The sequence below is a fragment of the Dermacentor albipictus genome, chromosome 5, assembly GCF_038994185.2.
Source record: "Dermacentor albipictus isolate Rhodes 1998 colony chromosome 5, USDA_Dalb.pri_finalv2, whole genome shotgun sequence".
NCBI classification, from domain to species: domain Eukaryota; kingdom Metazoa; phylum Arthropoda; class Arachnida; order Ixodida; family Ixodidae; genus Dermacentor; species Dermacentor albipictus.
The window spans coordinates 2,725,923-2,749,181 of NC_091825.1; the positions used below are offsets into that span (position 1 = coordinate 2,725,923).

Below are 23,259 nucleotides of genomic sequence, written 5' to 3' on the forward strand. Positions count from 1 at the left end.
TAGCACCAAGCAGCAAAATGCAAGAGAGAAAAAGGAAGGTGGGACTCGTCACCTATATGTGGCGCAATCCTCCAGCTCAAGTATGGGAGAATGCAAGGAAGGAATTTTGCTTGCAGAGGCTAGACAGGGGCAAGTAGAAAGTGTATGCATGTTGGCGGTGAAGCTCGCCTCCTGAAATCATGGGTTTGCAACATTTAAAACATTTCTATATTAGACAGTTTTAGTTTAGCGTACACTATTCCATTGCATACGCTAAAAAATAGCGGGTCGTCACTGCGCATGCGCTGAACGCTAAACGAAATAGCGGGTATAGCGGGCGTACGCAACGCAAACGAGTTAGCGTTAGCGCTGTTGCGGGGTTTGCGGAGTTTGCGGGAAACATGGCGGCGATCCCGGCTGCCCGCTTCGAATTGAATTCGGCGTTGCTTTTGTAAAATGCACTTCGTTCGTAGCAAATGATTGTGTAAACGGCTTTCGCTTAGTCTCAGGCCGCTTCGACGACAGAGTATTATGGATAACCTCGTGGTGTTTTCGAGATCGCTTCTCATTTCGAACGAATCAAAGCCTAACAAAAGAACCATTCGAGATGTCAGCGCCACCTGTCGCTAAAGGCACGAAATAGCCGCAACGACGGCATATGGCCCCTGAGATCCGAGGATATCGCCGGCCAACTAAAATTGTAGAAAACGTGCGCTGCTTAGCGTACGCTAAATTATGGCGTATAGCGTACGCTATAGTTGCAGACGCTAAACTAAAACTGTCTATTGCTACGGACGCACTGATTTGAAAATGAACTTTTAGCGCATAATCAAAATTTGTTTTGTTGCATGGCAAGGAACCTTTTAACACTTGCAGAGTCACAGATGTAAATTAGGCACCGTAAACAAATCCCAAAAGGTCAATGCCACATATTTACAATGCCATCTGTATGTTTGAAAAACATGCCAATTTTTCAACTCTCTGTTGCCCAGCAAGTGCTGCCACTCTGTCTAGATACAATAATTTTCTTCCTTTCTTCAAATTTTTTTTTTCACTTCATAGTCTTTTGGTTTTATTTCCATGACCTGTTTACAGTAACGTGCCGGCTACCGTTCACACATTCACAAGGTGGCTAGTTTTAGTTTCGTCTAGCAGGCCGTTTCCGTTTGTCGCTTTGATGAAAACTGATGTCTATCCAGCTTCTAATCTCTGAAAGGGTCACCACTAGATGCTCGCTTGTTTATTGCTTATTGTTTATTGCAATAAATAACAGCACTTATTGCGCTGTTATTTATTGTGGTATTGGCGGAGAGGAGTTACAGAGTCGGCATCTATCAGAAGTACCTCGCTAGCGTAGTGTGAGGGATCACGCGGCGCGCTCCTCATAGGTTTTGCTGTCAGCGCTCACTGAAAACACCACGCACAAGATCTCCCGGACATTTCTGCAAGTACTTTCGAAACAAGAGAAGTTTTTTACTGTCTAAATAATAATCTTGGGCAAACTGAAAGCACAGAATCATTTACAGATGCTGTCTCTTTACCGAATACGAACAGTGAACGCCACTACGCGCGGTTGCCGCGATGGAGTCTCTCGAACCAGCTTCTTGCGTGAAAGGAAGGTAAATGCTGAGAGCAAACTATGTGAAATATGTTCTTATAGTATTTGCATAACTAAATGGAGCGTAATGGAATGAAGCCTCAATGCAGCGATCGCACAGATTCGCAGCGATCAACTGCGCGTCTGCATGCGTGTCCGCACACAGTTTCGCTTGCACTGCATGCATGTTTTCGCACCATGCCATGAGCTTTAGGCCACAGAATATGAGCATTTGACAGTATACAAGCAACCATTGTGGCGTGGGCTCTTCAGAGCTGTTCAAAAATAATTTCGTTGTAGAGACTTCGACGCCTGCGAAGACTGTGATGTGCCGTCGCGACGATTCAATCTTTTTTTTTTTCTAAATTCTTGGACATTTCAATACTATTTCTCGAGTTGCGTCGCACTGTATGTTTATCGGTGTTCTCAGCGTGCAATTTCCCTCTGATTCTTTTTTGTAATCCAGTACATTCATAACACAAACATGACCATATGTCATGATTTTTTATAATGTGCTTCTTACCGCTCCCTTTCCACTCCACTGAACTTGCCAGTATCTATAGCATTGACAAGTTCATAGACCAAACCGTCATGACATTAGTTGGGCAGCGGATTCAGCCAAGCATCTCAGTACGCGTTTTCCGAACATGGCAGACCGGGCACCGTAGCAGAAATCTTCCTCGCGTCTGTGCTTGCTGCATACCCTAGTTGTAGCTGATGACTGTTTGCTGGTTTTATGTTTCGCGAGCCAAGCATGACGCAGCTCCTTGTCCTCCAGCTACGTATGAATAAGGCTGACACCGGGCTCCGTTGCGTACGTCCGGCATTGTGGCACCGATGAATAGCCTACCATGTTGCGCACCTTCAACGGCAGCCACTACCTATTGTAGTGCTTTCAAGTGTTGTAAAGGAGACACTCAAAGCGGGAAAATCTCGCCACTAAATGAGGATCGCAGCGTACGAGGAAATTTAAACTCTCGTTTTCAGATTGCTTCGGTGCTCCCGAAGCAGCCAGTGCGGCCGCTATATCCACGTGATCCCTCATAGCACGTCACGCCGAAGGTGGCGCCAGCTTTTCCAGTGGTGGAGCTCGAGACCAATATAAGATTCCATTGTCATGTGGCAAAGTGTATGCAGGGCAGTCAGGCCGCTGTGTTAACAAGCGCCTTAGAGAACATGAGCGATCCGTACCAATAGGCATAGGTTCCCATTTGGCTCAACATTGTAAAATATGCAAGTGCAAAGCCATGTTTCGTGATAATACGATTTTGAAAAAGAGCCATGATACCACTGCCCGAGAGTTATCGGAAGCTTTCTTCATACAGTAATTGGGGTCACAGTGCATTAGTGTTCCTTCTTTAAGATTGTGCAGTGCTGAATATGATTTTTCTTATTTTGTCGCATGAGTGCTCTCTTGTGATCGGATGCTGGTGGTTCCTGCACATGGTGCTCACTGTGCATGTTCCTCTAGATTCTGCTGTCTATAAAGGAGTGACGCAATAAAATGACGTCAGTTCAGAGCAGCGCCTTGTCCTGTCATCTTTCTTGTGTCCATTGTTTTGTGCTAAACAAAGTAATTATTAATGGTCTAATAATTTGCTATCACTATCACTGCTTCACCTTTCAGCCACCACAAACTTTTTTTACATAGTCCTCAAGCAACAGCCTAGAAGGTAAGCATAATGCAACATACTGCACACACAGACAAATATTTGCCATCAGAAATTTGTGTGCTTTACAGAATTTTCTAATTGAATTCTAGTGTTATGCATGCCAAAACTATGATTTGATTATGGGGCACGGAGCAGCGGGGGACTCCAGATTAATATTGACCACCAGGGGAACGTGCCCCCAATGCATGGGACATGGGTGGTTTTGCATTTCACCCCGCTACAGCGAGGATTTGATCCTGCGACCTCATGCTTAGCAGCGCAACACCATAGCCACTAAGCCACCACAGTGGGTTACAGAATTCCCATGTTGTGCTCCTTTCTTTGCATTTCTTCAAGAAGCACGTGCACTTTATTTGTCTGCTGCTGCAGAATTGAATTTTACTGTCTTTATCTATGCAGCCTTAAAAATTAATTGTAGAAATTGGTTTAGTAAAGGAAGTTCCTTTGGAATACTGCCAGTTTATTTCCTCATATGGCTCTCAAAAATATCTACATGGCTAAATAGAAAGACGGCAGCACCAAGTGGAACACTAATTTGGCAATTAATAATCATAGTAAGGAACCCTGGCGGGTAATTTTATACGGTCCCTACATTTCAGCCATGTTCCCCCTTTTTCCCAATTAAAGAGTAAAAAAGAGTTGGCAGCACTGCCTAGAGCAGAGAGAGAAAAGAGCCCTCCCTGCATGTTTTCCTTTTTTTTGTCGTTAGCAGTCTCCAAACAAATAGCGACATGAGAACAAAAGAAGCACACTTGCCTGCGAAGTCTGCAGGGACTGAAGCTGTGCTGTGAGCTCGCGCAGACGTTCATCACGCAGACGAGCTTCCGTAGTGGCTCGAGCCAAGGCAGCACGTAGCTGTCGCAGTTCACGATCCTTCCGCTGCGTGGGTGTAAGGTAATTGTCGGTCTCCACGGGACGCTGGCAGTGCAGCACTGAGCGGCAGCTGCCACGCCGGTGACACGACACAGCTGTCTCCACGGAGGTAGCTGCTGCACACGCATGCATCCAGTGTACTTGCATGCTCACGGAATCGCCATGACAACTCAACGCGACAACACCTGTGAGCATTCTATTCATGGATGTGGCGCAAGTTAAAGGCACACAAGAAAAAAGACTGATAAAGCCCCAAGTGGCGCTCTTTCTGTCCTCTTTATTTTTGTGTGTGTGTGTCTAATTTACACCACGTCCTTGCACCGCTATGCACTAACTAGTCAAACACAGTACGCTCCTAAACATGCAAGCCATGTTCTAAACGGTGCTCTCATTACATTTCAATCCTCATACTGGTCATTAGTAACTATGACAGCTATGGCCAAAGCTTGGCCACTAGAGAACTGCTACAAGTTTATCCACTGCTGGCTTCCACCTCAGTTTCATGATCAGACTAGCATCTACAAACCTTACGTACTTGGAATACAGCTTCAGACATAAAAATACTGTATCACGTTTTCTTTTAGTACATGACTGTCAACTCTTGAATTCATCTACAGTACAAAACCTCAACCGCTTCAGCGTATGTAATAAATCCTTAATTATGTAATCGCTTCTAGCAACCAGTTCCAAAACTATGCTACATGCAGCATGATTTCAGTCTCAAATTGGGAGGCTGGTTATGTCACAGAAACTGCAAGTTGTGGTCGTCTAACACCGCAAACTGCTCGCACGTGCCAGCCCAGTCCAGTGGTTGATGGCCATGCAATGTCCATGTTGCCAAAAGCTGGCTATGTGCTGCGAAAATGGCCCTTTCATATTCCTTCATCCACAGTTCACAAAAATGATCTTCTGTTGTCACTTCTCTGAGAACACAGGAATCCTCAGCACCGGCTCACCTATCACGATTAACAAAATTAACTTTTGTCTTTTGTGTCGCATAAGAAGTGCTGCTTGCCTAGCCTATTAGGGTTAGGCCTGTGTGTCAAACTGTATTGGAAGCAAAAGCCTCCATAAGGCTGTTGAGCCTTTTGCTGTAGCTTCAACTGTGTACGTAGAGAATGAACAGTAAACAAAGAAAGTTCACTGGGCTTTTAGCAACACAATCCCCGTGTGGGTGCATGGTGTCAATCCCAGTGTGGTGTTGCGTGCCAGCTTCACCTCCATCAGAACGTCATTGGGGTCAAGGACTTGTGGACGGGTCTCTGAAGGGCAGGAAATAAGCTCCTTTGACAGAGAGTCGGCCATTCAGTTGCCAGTGACCCTACCATGATCTGGTATGCATGCAAGGCAGACAGCTAGACCAGCCTATTCAGCGATTCGTATTGCCTGGTGTACAAAGTGTACAGTGCCATTCGGCGAGTCCAGCCAGGCACAAGCCTTTATGGAGTCCTGCGAGTCCTTACAAATATTTAGTTAGTTAGTTAAACGTGGTTTAGTAGTGCAAAAGTGGCTAAGGCTATACTGCACCAAACATGAGGTGTTTTGTAATACATACTATTTAAGAGGAGAAAGGCTGTGTTAATCTATATTTTGTGTAAAAAGCCAGTGTCGTCAAGGAATTTACATACGTCAGGTACAGGGACTATCGAATCATCTCCTAAAATTCAACCAGGATGTAAAGGTATGTGCATTTGATATAGGTTGTGCAAAAGGTTTCGTCTTTGTACTTCAATATGAGAGTAATATATGCATGATTGTTAGTGGTTCTTGGCATTTTTCGCATGTTGGTACGTCTTCTTTTGCAAGTAAATAACTGTGTGTGATGTGTGTGTGCCCAATGCGCGGTCAGCATAGAACTACTTGAAAGAACCACTCCTGAAGGTTACACAACTTCTACTCACCAAGTACGGGTTTAGTGAGATGTAGCTTGTTGTCTGTACAATGGTCCCATTTGTGTTCCCACTTTGACGTTAAGGCCTTCCTAATGACATGGATACTATCTCTATATGGAAGTGTTGTGTTTATTATGTCTTTGCATGCTGCCATTGACGCACATCAGCTGCTTCATTACCCGGTATCCCAACATGACTTGGTATCCAGCAGAAACGAATTGATCTCCTGTATTTTTTAAGCGCGACCATGTTTAGTATATCCCTTAGCAGGGGTTCACACTCAGATTTCAGATGTAGAGCCTTCAGTGTACTTGAGGAATCAGTGTATATGAGTGTGTTTTTGTATTTGCCAGTGATAATCTTTTTAACTGCAACCCATACAGCATAAACTTCAGCAGTGAAAAAAGAGGCATGTTTTGGTAGACAAATCAAATCAGTTTATTTCAAATACATTTTTTGACAGATCGTGTTTTGCTGGTCAATCTAAGCACATCGTGCTTGTTACAAGACCAAGCAGCAGGTGGTACAGCTTTCAACAGAGATATGACACATACAATTACCATTTAAAATTATAAACTTCAAAGTAGAATATTCTAACACACAAAGAATAAATACTATGTTTTCCAGTCACATAAGAATCCCAATAAAAATCACATATTACAATAAACAGTTGAATACTACTTCCTCATATGTTTTATCATTTTACCTTTTGAATTTATATCATACAGTGTTGCATCAAATTCATTAAAAATATTAGGGACATAATAATTCCTTGTTTCCATATTTCGTTAAAACCCTTGGCTTCAAATACCTTTCTGTTTTTCATAACACAACATCTTTTTTTACCAATACTTTAAAAGAACTTGAATAACAGCAAATTACAACCACATAATAAAAAGCTCGTTTACTAGAAGTATTCCTAGAATATTATACTTTTCTTTTCTGTTTGAATGTTCTAGTCTGGTTCCATAAGTTATGCTATTGACAATTTTTTTGACTACGCGATCAATAGCTTGCTTTTATAGTCAGAACATGTACCATATAACGTTATACCAAATGTAATTGCCGATTGCCTTATATATATTAACTCTTAGGTCAATAGGCGTTTTCCAGCGCAGACTATACATCATGGCCGCGACAGCTCTTAGCTTTCCACAAACGTGTATGACATGGTTATGCCAGGTAAGGTGCTGATCAAATAAAATTCCTAAATACTTAACCACATGCTCAAATTGTAATGGTTGACAAATACAGTAAAACCTCGTTAAACCATACCCGCTTAAACAGTAGTTTCGTTTTAAAACTTTTAAATCCCTGATTCAGCGGCCATTGAACATAATGTGTTTTGTATCCACATAAACCGTACCAGCTTATTGTGTACGTATCGGTTAACACATAGTGTTTCCACTTTTCGTCGTGTAAACACGGTGGTGCGCCGTCTCCATCGGGCGGCCTGGCAGAACAACGAGCCTCAGAGATCGGAACAACGGCCTCCAAGCACCTCGTGCACTTGTGCGTAAAGCCAGAGAGAGAGTAAAACTTTATTCAATGTAAATAAAATAAGGCACGGTGGTTGGAGCCCCTATTCCAGGGCCCCACTGGCAGGAGCGGCTCGCTGGGCTTGGTCCAGAAGAGCCAACTGGCTCTCCAATTGGCTCTTCAACATCATTTCGGCGCCGTGCCAGAGAGTGTTATGGCGTCATGCAACCAAGAAATTGCGTCCTGCTGAACCTCGGATAAAAAAGACACCGGGTGCTTAGCATAGAAGAAAAATGAGACATCGTTCGTGCTATCGAATGTGACACGAAGTCGGCACTGGCACGCTACAGGGATCTACTGTTGACTACGGTGTGTTGCACTTGGAATGCGAAGAAGTTGCTCGGCAGCACTGCTGTGACCGCAAAGAGATGTCGGCTACGAGGTTGAACTTTTCGCCATTGTTGCCTCTGTTGTTGCCGAAGTGTCAACTAGTAACAGGCATGAGGACAACAGGAAGAGCAACAGCATGGGCGATTCAGGCCCAACAGTGGCAATACGTCAGCCTCATAAATGCTATCGTCGCAACGAGAGCAGCACCCCACAATGAAAAAAGCACCCCACGACTTCTGCAGTGCTACCTTGCACGTGCACGGAGAACACATACCGCCAACGAGGATTCTGCCATGCGATTACTGATATCTCTTTAGAAGATTTTACATTCCAAGTTATAGTCACTCATTTGTAGTGCTATCACAGTGACATCAGCGTACTGAAAAAGTTTTGATTTCAGTGGTAGGAGGCCGACATCTGAGACATATATATTAAAGAGTACTGGCCCTAGCATGCTTCCTTGGGGGCACACCAGACTTTATTAATTTGAGATTGCTGTAGCTATCATCTAATTTAACGCATTGTAGTCGATCAGTAAAATTATTTAGGAAAAAGTTATAGAAGTTGAATGCTAGATTCTTTAGCTTGTTGAGTAATATCTTACGTACTACCGTGTCAAAAGCTTTTGTTAGGTCTAAAAATAGGGCTAAGACTACATTATCATTTTCTATTGATGTACTGATACAGTCAGAGAATTCTTCCAGCAGAGTAATTGTTTTTATTCTTTGTGAAACCAAACTGTGCCATGTTGTTCAGGGAATACTTTTCGCAGAATGATTACATTACATAAATCATATATTTTTCCATTATATGCGCTATTGTGGACAATATCGCTATCGGGCTGTAATTTGCGCAATCACTTCTCTTTCCGTTTTTGTACAGGCCTTACGATTGAAATTTCCAGTTTTTTGGGTCATATGCCCGTTTCGAAAATTCCGTTTAGAATCTTTAAAAGTACTTGTTTGGGTCTGTGAAAGTTGAAGTACAAATCTCGAGGGCGGATTTTATCAAACCCTAGTGGTTTGAACTTTACCATGCCTTGAATTATCGTCCAAAGGTCAACTTCGGTCATCGCTGGAAGATAAGCTGACTGCGAGCATGTGCGTTTCAGCTCGTATTCTAAATGTTGGTCACTCTCCCTTTTTTTTTTCAGCTTCTCTGCTGCGACAATAAAGGTTTCATTAAATTTATTGCACAGCATCTGTACGTTTTAATTTGGGAAATTTCTTTTTGCGGTATCATCGATGCTAGCTCATTTGGATCTGCCCGCTAATTCATTTGCCATAGTCCAAGCCTTTTTCACATCCTTCTTGCATTCCGAAAATCGGTGCTTCAAATATTTTCTTTTTTCCAGGCGTAACTTGGCTGTCACCGCATTTCAAAAAGTTTGAAATTCCGCTCTGTGTTTTTCGTTGCCTGGTTCTTATTTACACCATTACCATGCTTTGTCTTTTTAAAAGCACAACTCAATATTATGACTTGTAACCCTTTCGTATTAGGATTTCTTTACTTAATTGTTATGATTTTAGAAGATTTTACGTCTATCACCCTGAAAGTTTCAACAAATTTGTCATAAAGTGCCTTGGTCTAAATGTAAAAGTGAAATCCAATCTGTGTCCTTTATTTGCATGTAAACTTTTGCGTTGTCTATAATTCGTTTTTTTATTCTTACTTTGCAATCCTCTGCGTGATTATCAGCCATGACTACAAGTGATGTAAAGTAATGATCTGCTAGTTTGACTTTAATTACACCGCTTGCATAGCGCTGCTGTCCGAGCCAAATGACAATATTATCAATGCAGGTTTTCGTTACTCTTGAACCCAAATATTCCTCTCTGGTGTGTTCATTAATTACATTGACCAGTACATATTCTGCAAGTACATTAAAATGATATTAAGATGATCTGTCACCGCTTTCCTAGACACTTGCATTATGTCAATATTCAGATCCCCTACCAGTATAAGCTGCTGCTCATTCATATACTTCTTCAACAGAGAGTTTCAGCTCCTCTAGGAACAAATCTGTGTTCATGTTGGGAGGCCTGTATATCGCACATACAGTGCAGGTCCCATCTACTTTACTTAGGGTGACAAAAATAACTTCTGCATAATCAAAAGCTACTTCGAGCCTATTAAAAACCCAGTTATCTTTCACAAATACAAGAACTCCTCCTCCTTTTCGATTTTCTCAGTACAAAGCAATCTGTGAGCAACCCCTGAGCCTGTATCTACCTTGTTCGCTTGCACTCAGATTAATCTCGGTGATCACAGTTACAATGATGTTAAAGAGTCTCGTGAGTAAATATGCGCATAATTGATCCCAATTCTCCTTTATGCTGCGTACATTTGTGCATACTAAGACAAGTTCTCATTTTATTTTGTTATCAGCGAACACTTGTTTCCCAATTTACTGTTACGGCCCCTACACCCACGTGTTTTTTTTTTGTTTTGGAGCCATCAGTGTAGAATTCCATGTGATCTTGATATTTGTCCTGAAGAGCACGGAATTCTTGTATAACGTGTTTGTGTGGAGTGTCTTTTTTCTTTAAATGTGTTGATGTCCAGTCTGTGGGGTTCTCATCCGTGCTCTTGGGACAAAGGAATGACAACACAGTAGTGCAAACAATCATAAGGGCATTTATTACACCTTTCATAGACTAATGCCTGCTAGCCGAGTTGTTATCCACAAAACATGCCGATGGGCGAGCAACAAATCGCGGAAGTCTGATTCACCGTGACCAGATAACGAGCGAATATGTTCGCCCCATGCTGGAAACCAGCGCCCGGCCATTCGTGCGTACGGTCATGCGAACAGTGGGACATTCGAACGATCGTGTTCGTCTACTCCGGGGTGGGCCTCACGAGACGGTCTTGCAGAAGCATGGATCGGCGCACGCGCAGAACGTCCGCACCGTTTGCTGCCCCCGAGCCAAAGAGGAAGAGCTTTCTATTTTTTGCGCCCAAGTAACCCCGCCGTTAGGTGGCATTAGCATAGCAACACTCGCGCCATCTCTCATCCTACCCTGCAAGCATACGACTGCCGCAGTAAAGCCACGTAGTGAACCCGGATTACACGACACGTGAGCTATGCGCGAAAACAACATATCAGGGGACGCGCGAGAGTCGCGCATCCCCACAAGTCACATAACTGTGTGAAATCGTACCACGGGGGCAATCGTCGTGGTTTTTTGGCAATCTGGAAGGTTTCACAAGGGATGTCATACTCCCGACAATATTGCTCATATCGCAGGACAAGCAGCTTAATCATGTTTGGTTTATTTGTGTAGTGTAAGCGTGAGTTGCACTGTGTGACAATGTTGTAGCATATGCATTGTGATGGGGACTGAACTTTGAGCACATAGGTAAAAGTCATTAACGCTCCACCCTGCTGTAATGGAAGTTCACCACACTCAACGTATAAACTTTGGACAGGTGATGCTCGGTAGGCACCACTTGCCAGCCGCAGTCCTAAGTTTTGTACTGGATCAAGTCATCGGATGTAAGACTGTCTGGCTGGGCCCTAAACCATGCAGTCATAGCCTAGAATGCTGCGCACAAGAGACCGGTAGATACGTAAAAGACACGTTCGGTCAGAACCCCAATGCTTATGAGACAAAACTTTAAGGTTATTTAGCGCTTTATTTGCTTTATTCATTAGCGCTTTTATGGGAGCTAGGAAGTTTAGTTTGGTGTCAAAGGTTACTCCTAAAAACTTATGGTCTTGTTTCACCAGCAGTATGACGTCATTCAATTTTAGGACTGGATCGCTGTGTAGCCCTCGTTTCTGAGAGAACAAAATAGTAACTGTTTTCTGTGTGGAGAAACGGAAATTATTTTTGTTAGCCCATTGTGTATTTATTTATTTATTTGGTACACCTCAATGTCTGCACGGCATTATCGTAGGGGTTAAAATACAGGAGGTAACAATGGAAAAATATTCAGCAACATCAAAAAATAAATCAGTAAATACATTCTTTAAGCCCTGAAATTCGCAAAAGCGGAAGACAAACTAACAAATTATCAAACAAAGTATGTAACAGAGTAACTAAAGAAAATAAAACTAGCGTATGTGCAGAGATGAATAACGAAACATTCAAAGAATATGGCTCTCAATAGCATTTTCAATACTAGACGCTGCCATCACTTCATTAGGGAGCTCATTCCAATCGCTAATCATGTTAGGAAAAAATGAATACTTAAACACATTGGTATGGCACTGATAAGCTCTAATTTTGTTAGCGTGGTCTCTCCTAGATGAAACGTAATGCGGCTCCTTAATGAACATTGTTTTGTCGATAACAGTTTTACTTTTGTATATACTGCAAAGGAATTTCAATCTTGTAATTTTCCTGCATGAAGAGAGAGTTTTCCAACCCAGCTCTTCCTGTATTCCGGATCCTCTAATAGTAAAATTATAATTTCCTGTTATGAAGCATGCTGCTTGCTTCTGGACGCGTTCTGTTATGTCTGTGAGGATCCCAGGTAATGCATGCATATTCTAGAGTAGGCCTGCCGTTTGTTAAGTACAAGGTTGCCTTCAATGATGAAGGAGAATGCTTAAAATTTCATCTGAAAAAGTAAAGAAGACGGTAAGCTTTCGCACTAATTGAGTTAACATGATTATTCCAGTCAAGCATTTCGGAAAACGGAACTCCGTGGTATTTAACATGCTCAGTGGTATTGAGTGAAATATCATTTACGCAATAGGAACTGGGGAATTTTTTCTTTTTCTTTGTAAACTGCACGTGGTAGCATTTACCGGTTTTCAGTCATCTGCCACCGGTTGCACCATACAGACACTTTTTCAAGGTCGTCCTGTTAGACAGACATATCGGCATGGCATTTCACTTTACGACACATGACACAGTCGTTGGCATACAGTCTAATGATTGATTTAACTCTTTCGTTACCACGCCTATTGAAATCGATCATTGGTGATCGATGCTTTAAACAGCCGATTTCGACATGTTGGAATCGTCTCTCGTGCAACTAGCGCCATCCAGTGCTTAGTCTAGGCAGTACACTTGTAGAACCAGTTTAAATTTTCCCGCTCTGGCGACGCTCTGATTTTTGATGCGCCTTTTTGAGAACTAATGTGCATGTGTTGTTGCAAAAGGGGGCGTGGCGGCCGCGCTTGAGAAAAAAAAACTGCCACTCGTGGTAATGCAGCATTAGCATCAAATTTTTGTGATCAAAAGACTCCCAGTAAGTCAAATATTGAATCATATTGTCGGCTTTGTTATCTGACGGTGTTGAGTGGGGGTAATTACCCGAAAATGACGCCAGCTATTCACTAGCGAGCTTTGACTTGGAGTCCGGGTGGTTTTATTCCATGAAAACACATTCCTGAAGGTCTGCCGCATGTCCAACATGTATACCTGGCCTTCACAGCCAGATTACAGCAGTTTTGGTTTCGCTTCTCTTGTTAAATCTGCCAGAGGGCCGCATGTGGTGTTACTATATTGCTGCAACACCAGTCGCTCCGGTCTCTGCCATGGCGTCGTCGTCCGACGCGACTGCGCCGCGCGGAAAGCGTTCTGCTCGAAAGTATTCTACACCCGCACCTGATTTTAGTGACGAGGATTCGAGCTTCGAGTCCAAAGATGACAGTACTTCTGCTTCAAGCTCTGACGGCGACGATGTTTCAAGTCAGCCCGGGACATCCGCAGCTGCTCACTGGTGAGTTACCTTTACGTCCTTGAGCAGTCACCGGCGTCGCGCGCGCTTATCTGCCGACCTTTGTGCATAAGCTTAGAGCTATTCTTGTTATCTGCAGGGTCGGTACATCGCTAGGCCAGGATGTGCTGCCACCGGCTGTGAAGAAACTTCAGTTCACATCAACAAGGCCGCCCGGAGTACATCTCGGCCCAGCACTTAGGAGCAGCGCAAGACGTTTTACAATGGCGCGCGATTTTTTCCTCCTGTTCTTCACCGCAGAAGTGATAAATACTATCTGCAAGAACACGAACAAATATGCTTGGATGCATATTTTGGAGCTTCCAAGCTATGCTGAAAGAGATGGGTCATGGAAGAAAGTGACTCCCGACGAACTAGTGAAGTTCACTGGACTGCTCATTTATATGGGCATTGTGAATGTGCCACACATCCACCTTTACTGGAATACCAGTAAGCTTTTTTCAGGGCTTCTTTCGCGGAACGTTATGCCAAGGAGACGGTTTTCTGCACTTCTGCGCTTCCTAAGTGTCAGTGATCCGGAGGCGACTACTGTAGCTGCGCACAGCAAGCTGCACCGTGTATTGTGGCTTCTGCAACACGTGAATACTACATCAGCAGAACTTTTTCAACCTGCGCGGAACCTCTCCGTGGATGAAAGAATGGTCAAATCGAAAGGAAGATCGGGTATTTGGCAATACATGCGGGACAAAATTGTAAAGTGGGGTTATAAATTGTGGGTGCTTGCCAATTCGCAGACTGGCTATTCTGTTCAATTTTATGTGTACGCAGGCAAACGGGAAACAGTTAGTGCAAGTGGACTAGCATTTGATGTGGTGACGCAACTGTGCGATAACTACCTCAATCAAGGATACGTTATCTACATGGACAACTTTTACACATCTGCGTCTCTCTTTGCTCACCTGCTAAATTGCAAAACCCTCGCTTGTGGCCTGAGATGTAAAGATCGTCAGTGCTTCCCATCTGAACTGAAGGACGTGTCATGGGAGAAAGAGGCAGAGAGGTGATGTTCGGTGGCTCCGACGGAACAACATCCTCTATTTGCAATGGAGAGACAGGAAGGTTGTGCACATGATGTCAACAGCGCACACTGCCAACAGGCATGTTACAGCCACAAGAAAAGAGAGAAGAGGTGGCGTGTGGACTATGATCCCAATCGAGAAGCCGGTACTGATTGACGACTATAATTCCAGGATGTTTGGTGTTGATAAGTCAGATCAGCTGATTGCATCTTATAACGTTTTGATGAAGTGCGTGAGGTGGTGGAAAACACTCTTCTTTCATGTATTGACATCGCTGTTGTGAATAGCTTCATTATTTTTCAAGAGCTCCGCCAGCAACACCTCTCAACACCGGAATTTCAGAGGAGCGCCCACTTCGACCAACTTTCCTTTCGGATGGAGCTCACCCAACAGCTGCTCGAGCTTGATGATGAAGAGGTTGCCAGAGTAGATCCTGTCCCAAAAGAAGTGCCGCACCATCGGCAAAAGATGCCAAAAAGGCGAAACTGCAGGATGTGCTATCAGGCACGAAAAATCGAACAAAAGACGAACGTTTTCTGTGAAAACTGCGGAGTACACCTGTGCCTCACGAAAACACGGAACTGCTTCACCGCATGGTATGAGTGATGAAGCTGTTGATGGTCTTTAGTTTTTTTTATGTAGCTGAAGAACGGCGCGCTACAGAGAATTAATTTTTTTAGACAGTGCTCTTGAGTCATTCATCTCCAAAATGTATATTCTAAATTTTCTTTGTTAATAATGTGTATGTAGATATTGTGCCTTTTCTTTCTTGTTTTTATGAACTCGCCACAAAAATGGCACTTTTCCAAATTTTTTGTGTTCCCAAATAAATTGTTTGCTTTGTAACTTATGTTTTTGGAAAGAGCATTCCATTATGTGCAATTTGGCATGCTGCAACATGTTCTGGAGCATTAATTGTACTGTCAAAAAAATTTCTTCCGAGACCTATGAAAAACGGCCATTTTCTCGCAGTAACAAAAGAGTTAAAGGGACCCTGAAACACTTTTGACGATTTTTTACAAACGTACTGAGTCGTCAGAGTAGGTCCTTCTGATCATTAATTGACACATCTAAGTGCTCTGCGTAAAGCGTGCAATTTATTATAAGGTTTTAAAAATGCACATCGCTGTCGATCGCAGTGCACTGCTCGGCGGAATTTTAAGCCGCCCCTACCCATATGACCGAAATCACCCATATGACGTCAGTGGGGCGAGCTATCCGATTGGCTGACCAGGGCGCGTGATCGATAATTTTTCCAACTTTATGGTAAACAAATGATCTTCATAATAGTTGGAATGTTAGTTAATTTGCTTTTATAAAAAGAAAGTAGCATAAAGAGAAGGCACAAGAACAATTTTTCAGTACACTTAAGCACTTCCAGCACACAGCAAGTGTCATCTGCTTGTGTTACAACGTACTCCATTTTGACGAGAGCTCCGCGGTCAGAGTTGGTCTCAGTCTTTTCGCGAGCACTATGATTCAACTTTGTTGCCTTGTGGACTGCAAACATAGCGACTGGCAATATGTCAAGCTGCGACATCGTGTCCCTCTGCAAGGCAGCATATGAGCGAACTGGCTGCTGCGCATCGGACTGCCGCTATCCGATCGGCGCCAGGATTTGCGCGTTTGTGGCCGTCACTTTACACCGGAACCTTACTAACGGAAAAGCGTTTCGCGAGTCCCGTATTAGGGCAAACTAAGCGCAAGGGGACAGGGCCTGGTCGCTTGACTGTGCCGTAACGGGATGAGCCATGAGATGAGCAGAAGGGCAAATGTGAATGGTCTGCACGCTGCAGCCACCTGGTGGCATAGAGCTCAACCATACACAGTAGCAGCAACGAAGCGTATTCTTCTTTGCTGCTGGTGCGTATTTTTCACAGGACTGTAATCCTCAACACGTTGTTTTTATAAATGTTTAAAATGTTTTACACTTGGTTAGAGCAATATTAGCGCTTTGTTTGGGTGGTTAAGCGCTGCGCCAACAAGTGTCTGGACCGTGCAGACCAATCAGGCCGCTCACGTACGTCTATGTCAAAGTTCCTTCATCAGCTTGAGTTTATGCCTCCAGTCATTTGCCGAAATGATCAGCTTGCCTGTGGTTAACGGAATACCAGACACGTTCAGCGCTACAACAGAATGCTCGCAACGCATGCCGCTTCGATAGCTCTCGCTTGGGGTCGACAGCCAAGCGGCTAGCGGAGAGGTTTCGCGCGGGCGGGCTCCAAAACAACCGGAAGTGGACAATGTGACGTCGCATCATGACGCAGGACCAGTGAAGGCGGAGCTTAGCCCCGCTCGCTCGGCGAACGAGTTGAGGAGGAAAAGCATGGCTGGGGAGGAGGGTAACTTCTAATCGCTTGTAGCTCCATTAATACGTAACGCTTCACTTAAATTGTGGTGTGAATGTTCTACTTAAGCTGTACCCTACGCGTCTACAAAATTTGTCCGAACCGTTTCAGGGGCCCTTTAAGGCCTACTACTAAATCATTAATATAAACAAGAAACAAAATTGGAGGACGCTTAAGCTTCGCCTTCAAGAGTGGAACGCGACAGCGTTCCCGTCGACCCGCCAAGGGGTGTAAGACAATGGGTTACGGCGCAGCGACTACGCGCCCCGCATCGGACGCGGTGAGCGTCGAGCAACGCAGCGTTCGGTGCGGCAACGAATTGTGCGCCTGAGCAAGCGACGCACGCCTGAGCCTTAGAAACAGCTCGTTTCTAAGGCAACACCGCATTCACTTGAAGTGCTTTTGTACCGCTTTGAAGCATCGAACTCATGGCTGAGTGGTAGCATCTCCGTCTCACACTCCGGAGACCCTGGTTCGATTCCCACCCAGCCCATCTTGCAAGTTGTTTTTTATTGATGAAGTGCCTGCTGGGATTTATCGCTCACGGCCAACGCCGCCGACGCCGACGACACTGGCTTTTCTGCGACACGAGCTCCTTAATGCTGTCGCGTTATAGTGGCCCAAGCACACAACCTTGAAGCACTCCCGATAGCACATGCATTGGAGCTGATGTCACCAAATTAAGAACAACTTGCTGTTTGCACAGGTGCAAATAATCCTTTATCCAGCCGAGAATATGTTCAGGAATGCCTAGGAATGATAATATTTTAGGCAAAGCAGATCGTGCGGGACGACACCAAATGCTTTTCGCAGATCAAGGAAGGGTGCATCTATTTGTTCATCATGGTGCAGGCCGAGTGCAATGTCATGCATGAATTTGGTTAGTTGTGTTATGCACGAAAACCCAGAGCAGAACCCATGCTAACCCGAGGCAAAAAAGTTATTTGCTTGAAAATGCTTCATCAGATTAGAGTACAGGACATGTTCAAGCGTCTAACAGCAAAATGGAGTTAAAGATACCAGCCTGTAATTGCCTACATGTTGTTAAAAACGGCCAGCTGCAGTGCAAGTTTTGCCAACCAGTTGCGACTGTGGAGGCAACATCCCGGGAGCATCGCCGCCAACCTCTAGCCACGGCGTGACTAAGTTGACTTTTGTGTCATGAACAATACGCGCATCCTCCACTCTCCGTCGCTTCAGCTAAGATGCGTTCGACGAAGCAGGCTTTGTGCTGAAACCGTCACCGTTGCACTCTAGCCTCTTCGCCCTTGTGACTGAAGGAGTTCGACGAAGCAGGCTTTGTGCGCAACAGCACAATGCCGACCTGATCTGCTACGGGTGGGGAAGTTGACGCGGGAGCGCCGACGCAGGCTTCCTCCCACGCACCGACCAAGATGCAAGATAACGCACTACCCGGAACGGCTCCGAGTTCTACGAAGCCCCTCTCACGTCGGCTCCGGACCATCGCACCTGTGTGTATGCGTGTGTGTGTGTGTAAGCCGTCCCAGAGAGAGGCGGCATGTTTAAAATGACTAAACGAACGTTCACGTCACCTTGTATCGGGAGAGGATCGAGTGTTTAAAAACCGCTGTTGTGCGGCTGCTCAGGACACTCTCTCTCAAGCAGTCATGGTAGACTGATGCACTTTCTCAAACAGTCATGTTAGACTGATATAAATACTGTAAATAAACCCATATTCTTCGTTCTCGATGCGAAGCAGTCCTTCCCTTCATCAACGTCCTCAGCGTGGATAAGTTGGACGACGGCATGGGCCAGCTACCTTCCAATTCATGCCGGACTCCAATCTTGACAACGGATCACGAGCGATGGGCCCAATCATAACAATGTGTACAATCACCCTCTTTAAATATTGGAGTCACGTTGGCTGTCATCCTATCTTCGGGCAGCTTTTGAATATCTAGTGACTTGTTGAATAATATTGCTAAACAAGGCATTCTGTCTTGAATAGTGTTTCAAAACATGATTAGAAATAAAATCGGGTTCGTGCACTGAATGCACGTTCAGATTAAACAACAAAGCATCCACTCCTTCCTTGCCCACACAATGTTTTCCATTTGCAGTAATCGTGTCGGTGTGTCAGAAATAGCAATGCTATATGGCTTTAAAAAAGCTCAATGAAAATACTTGTCAAAACTTCTGCTTTTCTTTTCTCTTCCTTAATTAGGTTACCATCATTTGCGATGGCCGGGATGCCAGTGTCATCCTTTTTGTTGCTCTTGATATACCGCCAGACCTCTTTGGGATTCGTTTTGAGTTTACCTGCTAAGGCTTGTAGATATGCATTCTTTGCAACCTTCAATTCGCTTTTAAATTTTGTGCCGATATCCCGTAGCTTTGTGTACAAGTTTGGGTTTTTTGTTTTGCAATATATTTTGGAAGTTCGCGATTTTTTCTGAATTGATGAATGTAAAGCCTTATTAATCCAAGGTTTATCTTTGCGGCGCCTAGCCGAAACCATTTAGATGGAACAAAATCTTAGGTCAATGAAAGCAATTTGTCCCTGAATATGACCCACAGACTGTCAATGCCACTAAATTAACTATAAGTTTATTTATTATGGTTTGAAGCTCCCTTTCACAGGTTGGCAAACTTGAGGCACGGAAAGCCACTTGGAGATCGTCTACGTGTACAGATTGCCTATCAGACGACAGTATGATCTTATTAACCGAGTTCATTTTTACTATGAAGAGTGTCGTGCTGAGAACACTGCCTTGTAGAACGCCATTTCACTGTGTAAATGTATGGGAATGTACTGTGCCCAGACGCACCTGAAATGTTCTATTAGAAATAAAATCAGCTAGGCAGTTCAGCATTTTACCACGGATGCCGAGGTCAGCCAGGTCTCGTAAAATTCCATATGTCCATGTGACGAGCAAAACGAGAACAAGGTGAAAGCCAGAGCCAACGTTTCGGCAAGTGGACTTTTCTTCAAGGCGAAGTATGCTTTCCTCGCCACAGTATATATATGTGGGGTTCCTCTAAAGCGGAGAGGGTGTAAGGCGGGTGGGTGCGTCAACAAGGGAAGGTGTGTTAGCATGTCGAATTGAGAATAAAGGAATGCTGAGCAGAAGGCCAAGGCCAGACAGCATAAATTTATCTGAACTGGAAAGAAGAGAACTTAAACAATTCGTCCAAACTAAGGAAGAAAAATTACTAGATGAATACCAGCGCAAAGATATTAGAGCTGCAGATCCACCCAATGAAACTTATGTAACCCCTGCAGCGCGTAGCTCCACCGACAGTCCTACAGGCGAGCATCCAGAGCACTGCAGCAATGTAGTAGACATACCCCAGAGTCTATGCCCCGAAGAAGTTGATCTCCTGAAACGTGGTCTAACATTCTGTTTGACGAACAACGCAGAAAACGAATACGAACTCCACAAAGACATAACCGAGTTTTCACGACGCATGCACATCAAGAAGTTCTTTTTCGATAGACCAGGTGCAGGAAAACAAGATAGAGACTCTCTTAGACCACCTAGCACGTGGACACCGGAAACCAAACAGTGCCGAGACCTGGATTTATACATAAAGCTGATATCAAAGGTAATTCTAGAGTCAGCGCTGCATTGCCGGAAACGCAAAAATTTGACCCCGGCTCAACACCAAATCCTTAAAGAACTTGCGAAAAGGAATGATATTGTAATAAAACCAGCAGACAAAGGCGGCAATATCGTAATCTGGCCTATAGAAAAGTACAAGAATGAGGCCTCTAAACAACCGAGTAACCAAACCCATTACAGAAAACTTGACTCCAACCCAACTTCAGATTACAGCAACATTGTGGTAAACACAATAGCGGAGCTCCTGTCCAGGGAACTAATCCTGCAATCTGAATATCGCTTCATGATGCCCAAGAACAAAAAAGCAGGCCGCTTTTATCTTCCTAAAATGCACAAACATTTACAGCAGAAATCCCAAGTCGGCCTATTGTGTCTAATAACAACACACCTACTGAGTCACTGTCTAAATTCTTAAATCACCACCTGTCAAACATCCCCACCACCCTCCCATCTTTCGTTCAAGACACTCCGCATTTCCCTCGAATTATCGACGGCATCAACGCCAACCAAATCCTTTCTGACCGCGTTATTCTAGTCACTTTGGATGTTTCTGCCCTTTTCACCAACATTCCCATGAGTGAAGGAATTGAAGCCATTTCTAGATCCTTCGCAATCAATCCCCAAGCACAAGCTCCTGAGGTTTCCTTATCGCTCCTTAGGTTAGTTCTCACGCTCAACTATTTCTAATTCAATTCTATTCACTACCTGAAATTTTCGGCACAAGCATGGGTACGCCATTCGCTCCCACGTATGAGAACATTTTCATGGGACAGCTTGAAGCAGACCTGTTAAAATCCTACCCTTTAAAATCCCAGACCTATCTTCGTTACATTGATGACATATTTATAATATGGGAACACGGCACAAGCGCCTTGACCGACTTAATTAGCCATTTTAATCGCTTTCACCGGAGTATTAAATTTACTGCTCACCACTCCCCTAGTCAGATAAACTTCTTGGACACGACGGTCTACATAGAAAGCGGAAAACTGAGAACAACACTTTACCAGAAGCCTACAGATAGCCAGCAATATTTAGACTACAACAGTCATCACCCGCGACATTGCAAGCAAGGACTTTTTGTCGGACAAGCGAAACGTATAAGAAGAATCTGCAGCGAAGACCACGATTATATCCACCACCTAAATGACCTTAAATCAACGCTAGCAGAAAGGAACTATCCCCAAGTTGCTCTCGATAGAGCTTATGATGCCGCATCAAGATTGGAGAGACAGTCCGAATTGGCGAAGAGACAGCCCACATTAGAATCTGACAGACCGCCGGCCTTTATAACAAAATATTCTAATGCACTCCCAAACATAAACAACATCCTAAGAAAATACCACCCAATATTATCAAGTAACGAGCGTCTGCGAAAAGCGTTCCCGGATGTACCCAGGGTTACCTATCGCCGAAACAAGAAATTTAAAGACATGTTAGTGCACGCAAAAGTCAGCCAGCAGCATTCCCCCGTAATAAAGGCATGTTGTCGCCCTAGGTGCAAAACCTGCAGGCACCTTCAAAGTGACATTAAAATTAAAAGCACCGCAAATAGTTATACACATGAAGTCAAATCTAGCTTCACTTGCACAAGTTCGGATGTGATTTATATGCTCGAATGTTCCTTCTGTAAGAAACAATATATCGGTGAAACAGGACAATCAATGAACGTCAGATTAAACGGACATTGCACGGACACAGCTAAAGAGCTTCAAAAAGCCGTCGCCGAGCATTTCAACCAACCAGGTCATAACTTTGATGAACTTAAACTCAACATCTTACAGTCAAATTTCCGTTCTGAACGAGAAAGAAAATACACAGAATCATACCTTATCCTTAAGTTCAAGACATTGCAACCAATAGTCATAAACATTTCAAAGGGAGCTTTAGAATCTATTCGCTATGCTAAATTTCAAGCTATAGGCAACAACACTTAGTTTGGTTTCTTGGCGCATCCCTTTTTTTTCAGCCGACGTATCAGACGCATTGATACGCTGGCTAACACGCGTGCGTTGACACATGGTTGACCGACGAGGGGAAGGGGGGCTGGCCTTGGCTATGTGCACAGCATTCCTTTATTCTCAATTCGACACGCTAACACATCTTCCCTCGTTGCTGCACCCACCCGCCTTACACCCTCTCCCCTTTAGAAGTACCCCCCCTATATATACTGTGGCGAGGAAAGCATACGTCGTCTTGAAGAAGACAAGTACACTTGTCGAAACATTGGCTCCTGCTTTCACCTTGTTCTCGTTTTGCTCGTTGTCTTGAAATTACATCTCCCGCATTCCCCGTGTTTTCCCATATGTCCATGTGGTATCATAGGCTTTTTCTAAATCGAAGAAAACTGCAAGACAGTGTTGTTTGTGTAAAAAAGCATACCGAATTTCATGTTCTAGACAGACAAGATGGTCAGTAGTTGAAAAACGCTTTTTATATGCAAACTGGTGGGGGTCTATAAGGTTTCTTGATTATAAAATAAATGAGTCTTATATTGTTGATGCTTTCATATGATTTTGCCAAACAGCTTGTGAGGGCAATGGGTCTGTAGCTGCTTGCGGATGTTGGGGATTTACCGGCTTTTAGAAATGGAACTACTACTGACTTTTTCCCTTCTTCCGGCATTACACCAGATTCCCAGATTATGTTGAAAAATTTAAGGAGAGCGTCTACAGATGCTTGAGATAGATGAGCCAGCATGGTGTAGTGGATACGGTCGTGACCTGGA

The 23,259-nt window shown here is 44.0% G+C and overlaps 1 protein-coding gene across 13 annotated transcripts in view; it reads right to left on the bottom strand.

Annotated features, from left to right (window-relative positions):
* qtc (quick-to-court) overlaps positions 1 to 23,259 on the bottom strand; it is a 245,883-nt gene that overhangs the window by 207,901 nt on the left and 14,723 nt on the right. For 12 of the 13 annotated variants that reach the window (XR_011514354.1, XR_011514353.1, XR_011514352.1 and 9 more), the window contains one exon: positions 4,006 to 4,238. Coding sequence is in view for 10 of the 13 variants with exons in the window: in XM_070538194.1 (XP_070394295.1) it covers positions 4,006 to 4,238 (233 nt within the window). In the remaining 3 variants the exon portion in view is untranslated. The remainder of the gene's footprint in view (positions 1 to 4,005; positions 4,239 to 23,259) is intronic. The other variant, XM_070538195.1, reaches the window with a different exon arrangement.